The 17,304-nt window shown below is 41.5% G+C and overlaps 1 protein-coding gene across 2 annotated transcripts in view; it reads left to right on the top strand.

Moving 5' to 3' along the window:
• col5a1 (procollagen, type V, alpha 1) overlaps positions 1–10,025 on the top strand; it is a 67,410-nt gene extending 57,385 nt beyond the window's left edge. Inside the window, exons 56-66 of one of the 2 annotated variants that reach the window (XM_047570111.1) lie at positions 74–127; positions 238–291; positions 421–528; positions 720–773; positions 862–897; positions 1,157–1,210; positions 1,335–1,602; positions 1,806–1,918; positions 3,577–3,645; positions 6,022–6,255; positions 7,570–10,025. In XM_047570111.1, coding sequence (XP_047426067.1) covers positions 74–127; positions 238–291; positions 421–528; positions 720–773; positions 862–897; positions 1,157–1,210; positions 1,335–1,602; positions 1,806–1,918; positions 3,577–3,645; positions 6,022–6,255; positions 7,570–7,716 — 1,191 coding nt within the window. In that variant the 3' untranslated portion in view covers positions 7,717–10,025. Of the gene's footprint in view, positions 1–73; positions 128–237; positions 292–420; positions 529–719; positions 774–861; positions 898–1,156; positions 1,211–1,334; positions 1,603–1,805; positions 1,919–3,447; positions 3,517–3,576; positions 3,646–6,021; positions 6,256–7,569 lie in introns of both variants that reach the window. The other variant, XM_047570110.1, reaches the window with a different exon arrangement.
• The last annotated feature ends 7,279 nt before the right edge of the window (positions 10,026–17,304 follow it).

Raw genomic sequence — 17,304 nt, 5'->3', positions numbered from 1 at the left:
TAAAGCAGCATGTAGCTAAGGGTATAGACACCAGTGCTTTCCTGTCAGCTGTATAATTGATATTTCTTTTCAGGGAGAGCAAGGGCTACCTGGTTCTCCAGGCCCTGATGGACCTCCTGGACCCATGGTGAGTAGAAGTGACTCCTCGCCTTTGAAATGAAGTATCTCACATAACGCTTGTTCTCGTCTGGTCTCAATAACTGTTATCTCTTCTTCAATGTGACATTTCTCTCATAGGGTCCTCCTGGTTTACCTGGTTTGAAGGGAGATTCTGGTGTCAAGGGAGAAAAGGTGAGCAAGTCCAGTAGCTTCCCAGCTCAGCTGAATGTTTGATCTACTAAAGCTGATGTTTAGAGGGTTGTTTGTGATGGTGTATTTTTGAGCATTGTTTTGATGTCATACTTCATTCTCTGTTCTTAGGGTCATCCAGGTCTTATCGGCCTTATTGGACCCCCAGGTGAACAAGGAGAAAAGGGTGATAGAGGTCTTCCTGGTCCTCCAGGATCATCTGGTCCCAAGGGAGACAATGTAAGTAAAAACTTGCTGGACACTGAAGTCATCGGCCTCTAGTATGCTCTCACACACACTCATAATTCTACGCAGGCCAGCTGTATTTGTGCCATTATTTAGTCCAAAGTGATGTTAAAATCCCCTGTTCTTGTCAATGTTTTTGCTTCAGGAATAAACAAGGCTTCCTCTGTTATCCCTTTTTCCTTCAGGGTATTGCTGGTCCTTCTGGTCCGCTCGGACCCATTGGCCCACCAGGATTACCTGTAAGACAGCACTAATCACATGTGTCATATGGCTGCAAGTGTAACGAGTGAACCGGTATTGATTACTCCATCATCTTTGTGTCTTTAGGGTCCTCCAGGTCCCAAAGGAGCTAAGGGGTCATCGGTAAGTCAATACTGAGAGCTGCCTTCTATAAGAAACAATTGCAAAAGTATTTATCCTGACTAGGTATGGGTACCGATACTCAGTACCATAATGATACCGGTGCTGATGCAAACGGTAGTAACCAGACTGAAAAGCAAGGCCGATTTTGGCATTTCAAGCGTACCGGTTTGGCACCAGCATCGGATAAAACCGATACCCATCCCTAATCATGACACCCCTGTAACGATATTAAGCCGTTTGTTTTATTTGCCCTGCTCAGGGTCAAACTGGACCTAAGGGAGAGAGTGGTGTACCCGGACCTCCTGGTCCTCCTGTAAGTAAATGACATGATCATCATACGATGTTCATCACATATTCAAAGAACATTTTGATAAACCCCTTTCTCATTACTAACTGCCGTATGCCTCTTTTCCTCCTCCTCCTCCTCTCCACAACAGGGCCCTCCCGGAGACGTCATCCACCCGCTCCCCATCCACGCTCCCATGAAGGGCAGGACGCGCAGGAACATCGACGCCAGCCAGATGATGGACGACGCACCCATGGACGCCAACTACAAAGACTACGACGACGGCATGGAGGAAATCTTCGGCTCACTCAACTCCCTGAAGCTGGAGATCGAGCAGATGAAGCACCCGCTGGGCACACAGGGCAACCCCGCTCGTACCTGCAAGGACCTGCAGCTCTGCCACCCCGACTTCCCCGATGGTTTGTATCACGTTTAGTAAAAGGAAAAGAGTGGCTTCTGTTGAGTCTGTCCTCTCACGCAGACTCACAAGACCTGATATTCTCATCGTATGTGGTCTTGCCGTTATTTCCTTTGTGTCGCTCTATTTAATCCGAGTGAGCGCAGGAATTATGAATGACAGGTTAAAAATTGCACCCTTTCTCTTCCCTCTTCATCTGTTCAGGTGAGTACTGGATCGATCCAAACCAGGGCTGCTCCCGGGACTCCTTCAAGGTTTACTGCAACTTCACAGCAGGAGGAGAAAGCTGCATCTACCCAGATAAGAAGTCTGAAGGGGTGAGTCTGGTCACGCGTACATTAAAAAAAAAAACACCTACAGACAGTCAGCAGAATTGCTTGAAGTGTTAAAAAAACACTAAATATTTGTGCTACTTTCAGCTTCCAGGTTTGATTGACAGAGGAGTAACGTAAGCAAAACGCTGAAATACGTGAAATACTTTCCCCTAACATCTGGGACTAACTGCCGTGCGTGGTTTATAAATAGCGCCGCAACGCAAGTGACTCTATTGTACCTCCTCGTGTACTCGTATAATTAGCCTCCGTGAGATCGCGCGACGGTGCTGCTGCCGAGAACACGTCGGGAAGATGATTCACCGGCTCTTCCTACACGTCCCACGAGGGTCCAAGTTATTTTACAAACATGCAAAAATCTCAGTTTGTCTCTGACAAGGCGCTGTCTCAAACACACTCATCCAACCCGTCGCGCTCAGTGCTGTTTTTAGATAGACTGTCATTAAGGACTTTATCACCTGTGAAAGCTGCCGGGAGGTGACAGGCGCGTCGTGAAGACTTTTGGTTTGTTACGCGCGAGCGCGCGGTGATGGAGGGAGGGAGGGAGGTGTGGAAGCGTGGTGAGGTGAGGTGAGGCGCTGGGAAACGCCGCCTTTTGACAAGCGGAGGGCTGTGTAATAGCACAGCTCTACAGCCATTTTAATGATCCCACTCACCAGGCCTCAGAGGAGCGGGAGTTTGCTTAAGCTGAGAATAATGAAGCAGACTTTTTATAGCGCGCCGGCGACGGGCTCTTCTCGTTTGTGTCAGGGGTGAAAAGAAAAGCCTGCGCCTGTCACAGCGCTAACACGCGCACTGTGACGAAAAAAGAAATGACTCCCCTGCATGCTTGCCACTGTTACTACAAGAGTTCACACTTAACAGTGTCCGCGTTCTTTGAAGAATCCCAAATCCAGACGTCAGAATGTAGAGAAATGGAAAGTCAAAGCAAGGATATCGTTCCTTCTCTGGTGAAGGTCACCTCCGAGGCAGCGTGTGTCTAATGTATGCCGTCCCCCAGCGATAAGCGCTCTCTAGCCCATCATTCATTACCGCATTAAGCTACTGATGACAGTCCCGTATCAAACCCTTCTCTGTAATTATTGAGAAATTCATCATTGTCACGGCGGAGACCATTAGAGCGCCGCCCCGTCGGTCATTTCGCGGCTTGTGACGGCGTAAGCGCGCCGCGGCGGGAGGTGGAGGCCGCGACGGCCCTGGGAGCCTCCTCGCGGGCGATCACTTCTTAATTAATCACTGTGTACTCATGAATTTTTAAGGAACAATTAACCGCCAGCTACAGTTTGTACTGTACAAAATGACGTTGCGGCTTCTGGTTTTCTGTTGATCTCCCTGGATGCCGTTTCAGGTCCGGAAGACTCCTGAGAGGACAAACGGAAGAAGAAAAAAAATAACAAAAACAAAACTGAGAGTTGGATGTGGGATTTCTGTCTGATCTGTTTTCTTTCTGTAACACTACTGTTTTTTCCCTCCTCCTCCTCCTCTTCTGCCTCTTTGTTGATCCATGCCCCTAGGCTAGGCTCACATCCTGGGTTAAGGAGAATCCTGGTTCCTGGTTCAGTGAATTCAAACGTGGTAAACTGGTAAGCTCCCGACTTGCCTAAGTCCCTTTCCCTTCCCTGAACGCCTCTTATATTTTGCAGAGCAAAATGGCAAAATGGCCCAAAGACTCACCGGGCACATGGTATAGTCACTACAAGAGAGGTTCCCTGGTAAGTGGCCTTGCCTGCGGTCCCAGAATCCGGGCCGAGGCCTGGATTCTGTGTGCCTAAGGCTCTGCATGGTTCTGGTTCTGCTGTATAATGTATGTATAGACATTGGTGGCACCTTGCTGGTTGGTTTTTAACTTACTGGTGGGGCGGGGCATGATTCAGCACAAGCTGCACTCACCTTCAGTCCAACAACATGAGGGATGCTCTTACAAGGGAATGGAGGAGAGGTTTGTGCACCCCACAGGCGAGAAATAAATGTGGAGAAAATAGCCATTTGGCATCTGGTGGATTTTAACATACCTCTGCTGCATTAAGAGAGCATCTCTTAAGAGTGACTGCGTGCCTCGACGCCGCCATGACTCAGGAAGCCTCCACAGGCGGAACCATTTAATAGTGTGGACAAAACGTCTCAGAGTTTTGTTTACCTTCAACAGGCTCATCGTCTATACCCCACAAATTGCCTCTCCGCTGTTTCCATTCAGCTGCACTTACGTTCCCAGCGCCTCACCTTAAACGCTACTTAGATCCAGGCGGAGGAGCCCTGAGTCAAACAGGCCCGGCACTCAGTCACCACCCAGGGGCTTCTGGGTACTCAGTCAGTGTTGACTTGCGACTGTGATGATGAAGAGGTAACGTTACCCTGGCGATGTCGGGCTGGATCCACACGCTGCTGGAATGGAGGGGGATAAGGAGTGGTGGGGTAAAAGACATTAAAAGCATGGGACTACCCGGCCACTCCGAGGATTTTATTTTTATTTGAGTCGCAGTGCTGACACTCAGAGACGATAAGTATGGAACGAACGTTTATCAATCATTGGCGCCAACCTGGAAATCCTGATTAGATCTCCGTTCCTGTCAAACCTGAGTGTCAGTACTCTTATTTTTTTTCCATGCATGTGTGTGCAAGTTTTGGCTTTTGTGCAAAGTGAGTAAGCCGAGAAAGAACATGTAAGGACTCTGCTCTGGCTGCACGGCATGGATGCTGCATGCGCTCTGCCTTCCTTCAGTAAGTCCCGTTTGTCTGAAAGACGAAGCGACCGCGTGGATCTAATGGGTTCCTGATGGTTGGTATGCACATAGACGTTTGGAGACATTAAAAAACAAAAAAAAAGGTTATTCTACAGAGCCCTGTAATCAGCTTAATGAGCTCAGTTTTCACCAAGACTAGTTAGAAAAGCCGGATTCTAGGTTAATCATGGGTTAATTCACAATTAACATATCATTACGGCAACATATTCTCTATTTAGATTGATACTTTTTCATGATTCCGCTATAATTTGTTCATATTAGTTTTTTCTTTTTAAATTGCACAATTTAAAACTTAAATTATTTGTTCACTTATGTTTATCTTATTTATTCTTTTACTTTGAACATGAGTTTTTTCTCCATTTAGACTTCAGCTGCACCAATCCTCCTCCTCCTCATCTTAACATTTAGACATATTTGTTATGCAGGGATGAGACTGGTAACGTTGACAGTTTTTCAGCGTCGACTAGTTTCACGAAAGATCAAAAAGCTGACAGATGCGTAATATTTTAGATTTCAGTCTAAGACACTCACTGCATATAAATATGGAACTTTAATACTCTAACAATTTGATATAATTTAAAGAGATGTCATGGTCTGAATGGAGTAATTATACTGTAATCATGTTTGTTTGGACATGGAGGTCTGTTGAGATCAACTCACTTTTGAAGGCTGCCTCAAGTGGCCATTTTAGGAACTGCAGTTTCCTTAAAGCACTGGCTCCATTCATCAGCCCCAGTTTGGCCTGTAGCCTAATCTAGTCCCAGTGTGGTGGTGTAAGATTCAGCAGTGCACTAAATTTGTACAGATCCACAGATGAAAACAGACCAACAAATGCACTTTTTGTTGCCTTAGTATTTGTTTTGCAACATTTGCCAAAACCGACATCTCTTTCGAGCCGTTCTTGAGAACAACAACTAAACATCTATGTAGTTTTTCCAGTAGGAATCTGAGTGCAAAAAACGAGATATTTAAAAGTACTGAGGTTGGTTTAGTTCCTTTCATAGGATTTGTTGAAGGGCGATTAACATCAGCTTCCTGCTTTATTGATTAGGTCAATAGGCTGCAGTATATTATTGGATAAAGGAAGTTCTTTTAGTTTTCTTTGAGGATATTAACTCCTTGTATACGCCTACTATTGACGGTGTTTCCAATAGTAGAAAATATGTCCTAGATGGCAATAAAACAGGAAAACAAATGACCACATTAATTCATAGTGACAGAGAATCTTGCCAGTGTGTTCAGGAAATCGTTCCTGTTTTTCTTTACATTCTCCCCTTATACGTTTTTGTTGTCATTTTTTTTTTTTTTGTTTTAAAGCTCAACTTCATCTGTGATCTTTTTGTGCAGCTTTCCTACGTGGATGCGGAGGGCAACCCCATCGGTGTGGTCCAGATGACTTTCCTGAGGTTGCTGAGTGCAGCAGCCAGGCAGAACATGACATACAACTGCTACCAGTCAGTGGCCTGGCACGACCAGGAGCAGGACAACTACGACAAGGCCATCCGCTTCCTGGGCTCCAACGATGAGGAGATGTCTTATGATAACAACCCCTACATCCGTGCCGTGGTCGATGGCTGTGCGGTAAGTGGGGAAAAAAAAAAAAGTGTGTGTACGTTAGGGCTGGGTGGTATGACCAAAACTGTATATCACAGTATTTTTCAAAATTCTGACTGTACCACAGTATTGTATTTTTTTTTTTCATGGTTTTATAACATTTTCTACTAGTTGACAGATTCATTAATGCAGTAGATGCTTGTAGTAAAAAAAGGTTTGCATGGCCCTGTGTTAAACGTTGGGACATTTACAGCTCGGAGTTAAAAAAATAAAAAAATAAAGAATTAAATGTTATCAAGATGAAACGAAGAAACAGACAATTACAGTTTCATTTATTTTTACATAATTATTCACATTTAAACATATTTATACTACTATGTCTGTAATGTGAATGGAAGAGAATAACCTTACGCCCCCTTTTGGGTGAAAACGTAGGAGACGCTGCTGCATTGTTCTTTGAACAGCTTAAAAGCTGAAACTCTACTGAGATTTTCTCACAGGGCCAAAAACTGTGGAAAGCCGTGGCATCCTGATAGTCTATGTGTACGTGTGCGGCAAACACTTAATCATGATGATGCTGACGTTAGCTAATGTCATTCGTCAGATTTGTTAGCCATGATGTAAAAAATTCAAAATTTGTGTTAAAAAGTCAAAGTAGCGAATGTTGATGCTGAACTCAAATGACAGGACAACAACATTATATATGTGTCTGCCTGACTAATGTTAGCTATTTCACTTGCTTTCCAGCCAACAAATGCTAGTTACACAAAATAAACACAGACTACGGGGGGAGTCGTATTTACCACCAGTGGTTTGTTTTGACCCAAATGATTGACCCTAATTTGCTACTCTCTTCTATAGCAGCGTGACCAGCTACCGTAATAAATGTAGTTATTGTGCAACTTTTTTTTCTCATTAATAAAAAGCTAACATCGGGTCACCTTAAAAAACAAAACAAAAGACAACCAACATGGCATCTCTCGTTCTGCTGCTTCTTTTTTTTGGACCTTTCCATCTTCACCACGCCTCGCAGTAACGCAGTCTGCACCACACGTGTTTAGAAGCGCTACATTGAAACGTTCCAAACGCTGTGTAATCAAATACACGGTATCCCAGTATATTAGAAATTCATATCACAACAGAAAACAACACTGGTAATATATAATATTCGGGATGAACCGGTATACTGCCCAGCTCTAGTTTGTGTGTGTGTTTTTTTATCGATGACTACTGCCTATTTCTGTTCTATCTGCCCTGCAAAAGAACTAAAGAAGAGCCCCGATGTTTTTTATTTTTATTTTAAATTCTCCTTCCTGCTGTGTCTCCTCTCTCTCTCCACAGCTGAAAAAGGGCTATGAAAAGACAGTACTTGAGATCAACACACCAAAGGTGGAACAGGTGCCATTTGTGGACATCATGTTCAACGACTTTGGCGGCTCCACGCAGAAGTTTGGATTCGAAGTGGGGCCCGTCTGTTTCGTCGGCTAAGACTTTTCACTGAGCAAAAAAAAAAAAAAAAGCATATTTTTTTTTGTTTTCTCAGAAAAAAAAACAATTGAAAAAGAACAGGACAATTCTATTTGTAAAAAAGTAACTTTTTTTTTCCATAAAGCAACAAGTATGAGTAAAATGAAATCAAGTTGAGAATACAGTGAAATTCTGTAGGAATAGAGGAAAATAACCTTGAAACCTCAGTGTGCCTTCTCCATCACATGCAAGTTTTGAAACTGGATGTCAGATCCTGCCTCCTACTCAGTACACACTCACTCACTCACTTCAGTCACACACAACCTAGCCCCGTGTCATCACACTTTTTTTTGACTTCCCAAAGAACGAAGGCGACCCTGAGAGCTGCAGCCGTTCCAGACGGTCGCAGCGTTTGCCATGGACTCCATCAGATTTGGCTCTTTTCTCTTCTTCAGTTTTGATCTCCTGTTTTCCCTCATCTCCCTGCTTTCCCTACTTTTTGATGTTTTGGTTTGCTCATTCACTACAGGAGCTTCGTTTGTGCATAATTGTCTCCCCATTATCTCCAAATGGGACTTATATATATATATAAATATATATAAAATAATTTTTATGTTTGTAAGTACATTCTGTATATTTTTCCCGGTAATGTTTATTGCTTCTGGCTTCAAAACATGCATGTGACTTTATTACTTTTGAGGTAGGAGACCATGGATACGGGGACAGCATCTAAATTTCAGAAAGAGAGGAAATTGGACTTGGAAATTGAAAAGAAAAAGGAAAAGAAAAATTGGGGAGTCCTGTCTTTTTGCAGATGTGGAGCACACCTTGTTGTAATTTAAGAGCAAAATGGAAATAAAAAGACGAAAACCAGCTCTGTGATATTATGTGACAGTTGATTTGCAAACAAACAAAAAAAAGTAACAGTACATTCCTCCTTTTTTTTTGTTTCTTTTTTTTTTGTTGTGCCCTCTGAACACAACACCTTGCCTTGGTGGCAAATATCATTAACTTAATAAACAGCTTCTGTATGTTTTCCTGAAACACTCGTCTGTCTAACTATGCAGTGGGAGATGATGTCTCATTTGAATGAAAACACAAAGAAATCAAAACCTAGGTGCTATTATTTTCTCTCTTCTGTGGTGCTATGTATTTTTCTAGTTTGTGTTGTTTGAATGAAAAAAAAAAGAAAAAAAGAATTTGTGGCGATGATAACTCCCATCACCAGCGGCCCCCCGCTTAACCCACCCCATCGGGTGGATCTTTGCTGCATCTGTTTTGTTTTTTTTATTTTTATTTTTTAATTTCTTTCTTTCTTATGTTCAGTGGTGGTATCTGCATGCCATTTCCCTACATATCCACTCACAGATGAGTGCAGCATGGCGCTGTATGTTATCTCCTGCTTCAGCGGACCGCGCAGATAAGAAATGTGTCCAAATGTTGGAATGACGAGATGAAAATAGGTTGGCTTTTGCGTGCCGTTGCTTTATATATATATTTTTTTATTTTATTTTATTTTTTTTTTCCTTGGATCGTCGTTGCTGCATCGAACTGATGGAGCTGAAAAGTGGACATGAAGCGATTGGGCCAAAGGGAAATGCTCCAAAAGTTGTGTTTGGTGTGTGACACACTTCCACCAAAGATTTTCACATGCAATTATTTTCTTTTTCTTTTTTTTTTTTTTTTTTTTAGCTTTAAGTAACGTGGCTTGGAATCCTTTTTCTAAACATGGGAAACGACTTTAACACAACAGTAGAAGTTACCAGCTTAGTCAGATGAAAAAGTTTTCTCACGCGGCGTCAACAAAACTAAAATAAATATTTTTGCTCTTATTGTAACAATGCTCTGTGTTTCAAACTATGCACTCTCTATGCTTATGACCACTAGTATCTACCACAGATTTTTTTTTACAGCTCTTCATACGTAGGTTTGTTTTGTTTCCTTTTTAAGTAAAAAAAAAAAAAAAAAAAAAAAAAAAAAAAAGAATCTTCAAATATGTGACTTGAACCATTTCTGTTAGCTCAATATGCTTGTAGATCCTCGGCTTTTACTTTTCATTGTGATGCAGTACACCCAAATTTAACACTCTCTGCTCTCAGTAATAATAATTATAATTATAATAATAATAAAATAAGAACAATTTTTTGTAAATTTCCAGAACCAGCAGTGATGCTGCCATTGTTTTTGTTTCTGTTTTTATTTTATTTTGTAGATTTTCCGTTTTGTCTTGTCTTGTTTGTTTGTTTCCACAGTCTTGTCAAACCTGTGTAAGGAATAAAAGAGGATAGAAGATATATTGGTTTTATGTCAATAAATCCAAGTTTACTGTGGCCATCCACTCTTGTATGTCTTTTGAAGCATTAAAACCTATCTGTATGCATGAAATTGTAAAGTTTTTTCTCTTGTTACGGTTCTGTAGAGCGGCATGATCTGAGTCCACGTTCGATTCATCGGGACACGCGAGGAGAAAGACAAAGAAATATATATATATATTAAAAAAGAAAAAGGTCATGTCCACAATTGTGAGGTGGAGAGAGCATGATGAACTTGTAACTCTACCAAAGCCAATGTTCGTTTGTAGTATATTTATTGTACTATTTAAAATAAAAATAATAAATGTTAAATGATACCATAGTGTAAAGTGTAAGAGCCCCCCTCTTTACGTTCACAAAGGTAAAAAAAAAAGAAGAAACAAAAAAGGTTATCAATTCACCACATGCTGCCGGAAATGTCTCCTTTCAGTGGAGCTGCGTCGGCCACAGTCGATTTAAATAGTCATGTTTTCATCTTTAGAGCTTGAGTGTGTGTGAGAGAGAGAGAGCAAGAGAGAGGAATGATTGGATGTCTGTTTAAGCTTGCGTAACAGGTAAGGCTGCTATTAACATGTTTTAATGGTATCAAACAGCTCTAGCTCCACAGATACCTCCGCAGATGGAGAGATCTCGGGCTGCATCGCGCCATCAGAGCCGCATTCATCAGCGGATTATTCCCAGCTGACGCCTCCAACGAGGACTGGTTTCCCCGGCATTTTAATGTATGTACTTCCATCACTCCAAGCTCAAATCTCCACTCCGCCTGCAGCTTGTTAAGATAAGCAGAAAAAATAAATATGCATTTCACGCAGGCCTTCCACAGTGATCATTATAATAAAAGATTTGTTTTAACCCTTGGTTCACACACACACACACACACACACAACACTAATTTCAACGATGTGTAAAGCTTTGATCAAATGTGGTGCGGGAGATGACTTGCAGCCTAATCTCATTAGGAGAAGCCTTTGCAGTGTGCACAGTGGCAAAAAAATACATATATATATATATATATATATATATATATATAAATAAAAACTTGTTCCGCGTGATGCCCTGATCAATATTTCATGCAGTGTTTACAGGGCGGATTTGGGATGATCAGAATGCATGGATTCGACTGAGGAGGCATCCTGGGCGAGAGAGAGGAGGAGAAACCAAAAGTTAATTCCTCATCCCGAGCCCCAGAAATACTTACAACTGCAGAGTGATAAGTGGGGCACCGAGGCAGAAAACAGGAAGGGATTTAGCTCCCTCCGGTCATGGCAACAGGTGATATGTCAAAAAGACTACAGAGGCACCCGAGTGCAATAAGCTTGTGAAACATTTTGGATTCTGGCTGTGGTGAGATTTAGGATGGATGAAGAGATCAGTTTGAGGGGGGGAGAAATGCAAATGTGTTCGGAGGAATGCGGAGGAAATTTGCAGTGGAGGAGAGTGGAGAAGTTCCTGAAGTGTAAAAAAAAAAAAAAAAAAGTAACTTCATTAGCCTTTCACTTAAAACCAAAGTACTTGGTTTTGCCGAATAAGACAAAGGTATTATTTCCTTGTTTAGCTGGTGGATGTAGTTTTAACTACTCTAAATAGAGTTATTTGAAACCCAGGTTGAGCCTGTCCATAATCTAAGGATGCTGCAAGGCTAGCTGTTTCCCCCCTGTTTCTAGTCATTGTGCTAAGGTAATTAGTTAGCCGACTTCTGACTCTTGTTTCCAGATTAAATTCAAGGCACCAGAGGCACATGTTTAAAGCCGATACAAAATGCAATAAGACAGATACAGACAAACAAAACTATTGAGGAAGGCCCTGAAGAGGCAAAGGTAGGAAAAAGAGAGGGGGGGACACACACGGAGACTACGAGCAGTGTGGTGCCAAGAGACCATGGGATGTTAATTAAATTCAGCTTGTTGTAATGATTACAGCGTGATCCCAGATGGAGCGGCAGCACTGGTGGTGATCTTTCTTCAAATAAAGAGCTACCTCTGTTCAGTGTTATTTGGGCAGCCAGAGCCTTGAACATCTACAACAAAACGATGAGTGACAAGCGTATCGCTTTTCACGTGGTCAGGGTTTGACCGTCCCAACACTGTTAAAGGTGCTGAAGATGCTGGATGACAGTGGCATAGATAAAAAAGCTCTCAATTGAATTCACAGAGAGGGCAACACTGGGTAAATGAGGCAAAAATGAAACAGAGTTGTGACGTTTGTGAACGAGTCGACTCTATTGACCGGCTCTTTAAAACGACCGCTGTGAACCAGGTCGCAGTCACGAGCCGTTTCTTTTTTTGACACGTTTCATATGTGATTGCCTCAGTACGTATCGGTCTCGAAAAGTGGAGGAGTCGCTTCAAGGACGACCCAAAAAGTGTCAGATTTAGTCAACGCAAATGTTTTGACCAAATTTCCTACTGAATAAATACAATATCTACGTATCTGGAATCGATATTTCAGAATAAATCAAACTCACATATCCCACCAATTGAATATATATTGGTCAAATGTCTTAAGTTTGATTAATTTCAATCTACATCATACCCCATCATTCCTCCTATGTAAATTAATTAGCTCCAATTAATTAGCATCTAAACAATGAATAAATATTAAAGTGAGCCAGTTTTTTTGAACAGCTCTTTGAAAGGAATGATCCACAAGACGCGACTCCCTTTAAAGAGCCGTGAATCCCATCTCTAGAAACAAATCATATCAAAAAGAAACTAAGTGCAGGCCAGCAGATTTATTACAAAGTTAAAGACTTATCTAGTTAGATACCACAGACTGAGACTAAGTGCAGTACCATTCATTTTTAAACATATACGGTTTGATAGCTTTACATCTAAAGCACACACTGATCCAAACTTATCCTATTTTTTTTGTTGTTATTGTTTTTAAATCCTGTATATTCTCAGGTAATTTCCAACAAACTTTGACTGGAGGCGTTTGAACCCATATCCTGAATATTTTAAAATAGATGACCAACTATCTCACTGAATAATAAGTTCAGCAATTTTGGTTAAAACAATCCTCCACTGCAAATGTGGAATTACCATTGAGTGTCTCATGGGCTTGAACAGCGCCTGCTCTAGTCTGAAGTGTTTTTCCACAATTTATTTTTGATAGATGGCAGCGGCACAGGGACATGGAATTAGGTGAGAGTGAGGGGATGACATCCGGATCAAACCAGCGCCACTGCAGTGGCCTGGGTTCACGAGGCACACGCTCAACCACAAATACTGGCCAAATAGAGACAGAGCAGCAAACTGAGAGATTTAAAGCACTATTTTTTATTTTTATCTTTTTTAAAAAAAGGTGAGTTGTAAACCTGGCTGAGCTTTTAAAAAAGAAATGGTGAAGGAAAAATGGCAGCGGCAGCCAAAACTAAAGAGTCGGGGTTGTGAACACCGTTCTGTGTGCTATGGATTTATTGACATTCTCTATTTACTTGTTCGTTCAGCAGCAAAGAGCGTCTCTGTTTGGGATTATAGGCCATTTCGGAGGCAGCCCAGAGGACCAGGACACCAGTCAGACTCCAAACACAGAGCAAATGTGTTTCTTGATGTCACTATTGTCACTGCAAACTGTTCCCAGCTGCTGTTATTTGCTTCCTCCATCTGTCTGCCGCACTGATGAGCAGTTAAACTGGGGATTCTTCCACAATGACTGATCCCATCGATCAAAAACCTACACGTTCTCATCTTTTAACACCAAACGCTCATAATAAAACATTGTAAAGCGTGTGTTAATGTGTTGCCTGGGCTGGTTGCTGAAGAGCGGAAGGGTCAAGTGGCGGACGTTAAAAAAGGAAATTTGGGACGGAGCCTCTGTGTTAATGTGTAATTGCTTTGCGCCGGTGGATCTTCGACTAAGGGAGCCCATTCACAGCTACCACTGACCTACTTACATACGAATCAGATAGCGGAGAGAGAATGAGATGGTGTTACAACACAGGCACCGACATATTGGAATATTAATAACAGGCTTTTCTGCTCTAATAGACTTTGAGATCGAGGAGCGACTGTCGTTGAACTTGCTGGGTTTTCTAATGTGATTAGGGCTGGCCACCCGTGCGTCACACATGGGCGCGCCTCTCAAATGTCACCGCCACATTTATGCAGCCTGAGCCTCGTCACCGGGATCAAAAACAAAGTGAGCTTTCAGCTCCATTCACGGAGATAACCTCACAGAAAAGACAGGCGATTACAGATTCAACAGATACTTAGATGATTGGCTGGACCGAAAAGGAACAGGATGAACTCATGAAGCTGGTCCTTTTCTCATTTTAATTTGGCAAAAGCTCAAAAAAAGATGCAAAACATGTCAAAATGTATTGGTGATTTAATTTGACTTCATAGCTATTGCTGTCAGCCCAGACCCTGCACAGATCCTAGCATCATAGCTCATGTGCACCTCCCCAGAAATGTAATGGTGCGTTCCATTTCTACTCAGAAGTCGGAATTTCCGAGTTCCACGTTGGAATTTTCAACTGGTACGGCCCCCACCCACGAGTTGAGTTACCAAGATGGCCGCCCCGCGTGTAAACGGTAGTTAGAAGCTCCTGTAATATTCTGTTTATGAGCACTTAGCCCTTAGCTGTTATAGTGTAATTTAAGTTTTTCATGTGTCATATGGGAACTACAAGCCCATATTGCGGTAACAATGGCTAAAAAAAATTGCCTGGTAAAACCAAAACAGTGTGAAACACCCCTGTGGTAAACTGTGATTAATATTGTATTTTTTTCTACATTTACATTAAAAAAATAATTATTTGAATATTTTTATATATTTATGCCTGGTGTGGTCTTGTAGATTTCATCACTGTAAATCTCTCAACTCATTAATTGGTTCAAGTTATCTGTTCGATTTACAATTTGTGTAGCTTAAATAGCCTAAATTGTCAAGGTTCTATGTCTGTCTTTTATTTTGTGATCATGTTTTGAAGTTTCCTGTTTTGTCATGTTTCCTAGTTGTCATGTCTGTCTGTGCCATGTTGTGTATCCTGTTTTATTTTGTTAAGTTGCTGGATTTCCTGTTTTGTTTCACCTTGTCTCTTGATTGTTTATTGGTTTCACATGCGTTGATTGTCATCATGTGTTTCACCTGTGTCTTGTCATCCCTCAGTCCTCATGTGTATATATAGCCCTGCCTTTCCCTTTGTTCCTTGTCGCATCGTTAATGTTACTCTAACGTCTCTATGCCATGGTCCACGTGTCCTCGTCCTTGTTCCACATTACCTTGCCATGTTTGATGATTTCTGGTGATTTTTGGAATTCCTGCCGTGCGCAGCACTTTTTGTTAATTACTAAATACCTTTTGTTTTGGAGATCCTGCCTCATCAATAGTCCTGCATCTGGGTCACCTAAAACCTCCAACTCCCCCTACCTGACATATATTTAGTTACAGCAATATTATTAGTTAAAATCAAATATTAAAAAAAAAAACTTTATGGGATAGATACTTGCTTACATATCTTGTTGTATTTCATCTTGTGTTTGCTTTTATTTTGAAAATCTCCTTCCTTGTGTGCTCGACTACCTCATTTCATATGCTTCCCTCAAATGGAACTCAGGAGCTGGTGATAACAACACGAGTGGATCTTTGTGACGCATTTCAGAAGCATCAGAGGCTAACAGTTTTGCAAAAGCGTAATCAGGAGGAGGAGTCAGTTGGGAATACATTCTCGTCATGCATATTGTTTGCAAAAAAAAATAAATAAAAACACACACACACAACATCCACAGCCTCCACAATTCCTGAAAACAAACAAACAAAACAACAATTCTTGACAGCAGATGTGTCACAGCCTGTGAGCTTGGCAGCTTTCTGACAATTTCCCCAATTGAAAGTTAAAAAAAACAAACAAACGTTATAGGTCTGTTCATTTGGACTCTTCTGGTCAACATTTGAGAGAATCACTGTTTAATTCAACATGGTTAATACACCTCTGACCTTGTTACATGAGCTTAGATGTTAACATGCAGCTAAATTCAGAATCCGATCATGCAACCACTATCTATTATGCAGAAGGCCTGTTATTATGAAAATGATTTGCAACAATGTCAGCACCACATGTCAGGCATGGAGAAGAAGAGCGTAGGAGATTATTTTTTTTGGAACAATGTTAAAACAGTAGCCTGGATATGATTGACTTTAAGTAGGCTGGATTCAATACGGAATAGAATTTATGTCTCTAAGTCAAAGCCTCCATTAGGAAGGAAGTCTATTTTTGAAAAACACAAGGACACGGGCTCAGTGTTGTCAGTGGCAGCGACATCCCTGCAGTGTACAGCCCAAATTATACCTCAATTATGTCGTTTTTTTTGACCTTCTCAGCTTCGAGACTTTGAAGTGGTCTTCCTTCCTCCCTGATCCCTCCTGGAGCTGTGCCAGGACCTCGACTCTGCACACAGGCATCAGGCCGGGCTGGAGACATGGAGTATTGTTAACTGCTCTGCCAAGGCAGGATAGAACATGAAGACACGAATCGTTGTACAGTGAAAACACAAAGATGAAACAGGAGTCAGGAATCAATCAGGAGCTGCCACTGTTTGAAAGTTTAATCTGTGTCAGTGCTCATTTATTCATAGGAAGCATTTAGAGAGTACCTCAAACATTTACGAGCTGCTGCTATTCTGCTTTCATTCAGCTTTAACTAGCAGAGCACATGTAACAAATCTCTATAGTTTAATTTCAAGGTGAATATTATTGGGATAAGATAAATAAGGCTGTCAAAGTTAATGCTGTAATGCAGATTAATCCATCATCATTATTAATCTGATTAAAAATTTTAACACAATTAACCCATCTGCAGCTCAGAATGACTCTGGCAACACATTGCAGGCAGTTTGTCCAAGTAGAGCTACCTTCACACATGTCCAAATAGGCTGATCCCCTCGTGGCGTTGCCAGACATACGACAATTATTGTATATGTACGATAATATCACCCTCTATACAATCAATAGTTCCAAACACCCCATAATGTACGATAATTTGACCCCTTCAATACATGGCAATTAGCAAACACAAACAGTGCTGTTAGCTTATTTAAAGGTAAGACTGCATTGTAAGCTATACTATATGGTCTGTGGTAACATTTTACTGTAAAAGATGGTCCTGAGCGATGTCAAATCAAGGACGTATGATATTTTTCCTCAAAATGCCCCATCAAAATTTCCCATCTGACAACTCTGTCTGGTAGTGACAGGCAGCAAAACTAACCAATAAAGATGGAAGATGCTAAACAGCACATTGGCCCTCTCCATGGGAAATTTGAGTACAAAATTAATAATGAAGTGTCATGCACAT

This window comes from Mugil cephalus, chromosome 19, assembly GCF_022458985.1.
Source record: "Mugil cephalus isolate CIBA_MC_2020 chromosome 19, CIBA_Mcephalus_1.1, whole genome shotgun sequence".
NCBI lineage: Eukaryota > Metazoa > Chordata > Actinopteri > Mugiliformes > Mugilidae > Mugil > Mugil cephalus.
This window is presented reverse-complemented; position numbering and strand designations above follow the sequence as displayed.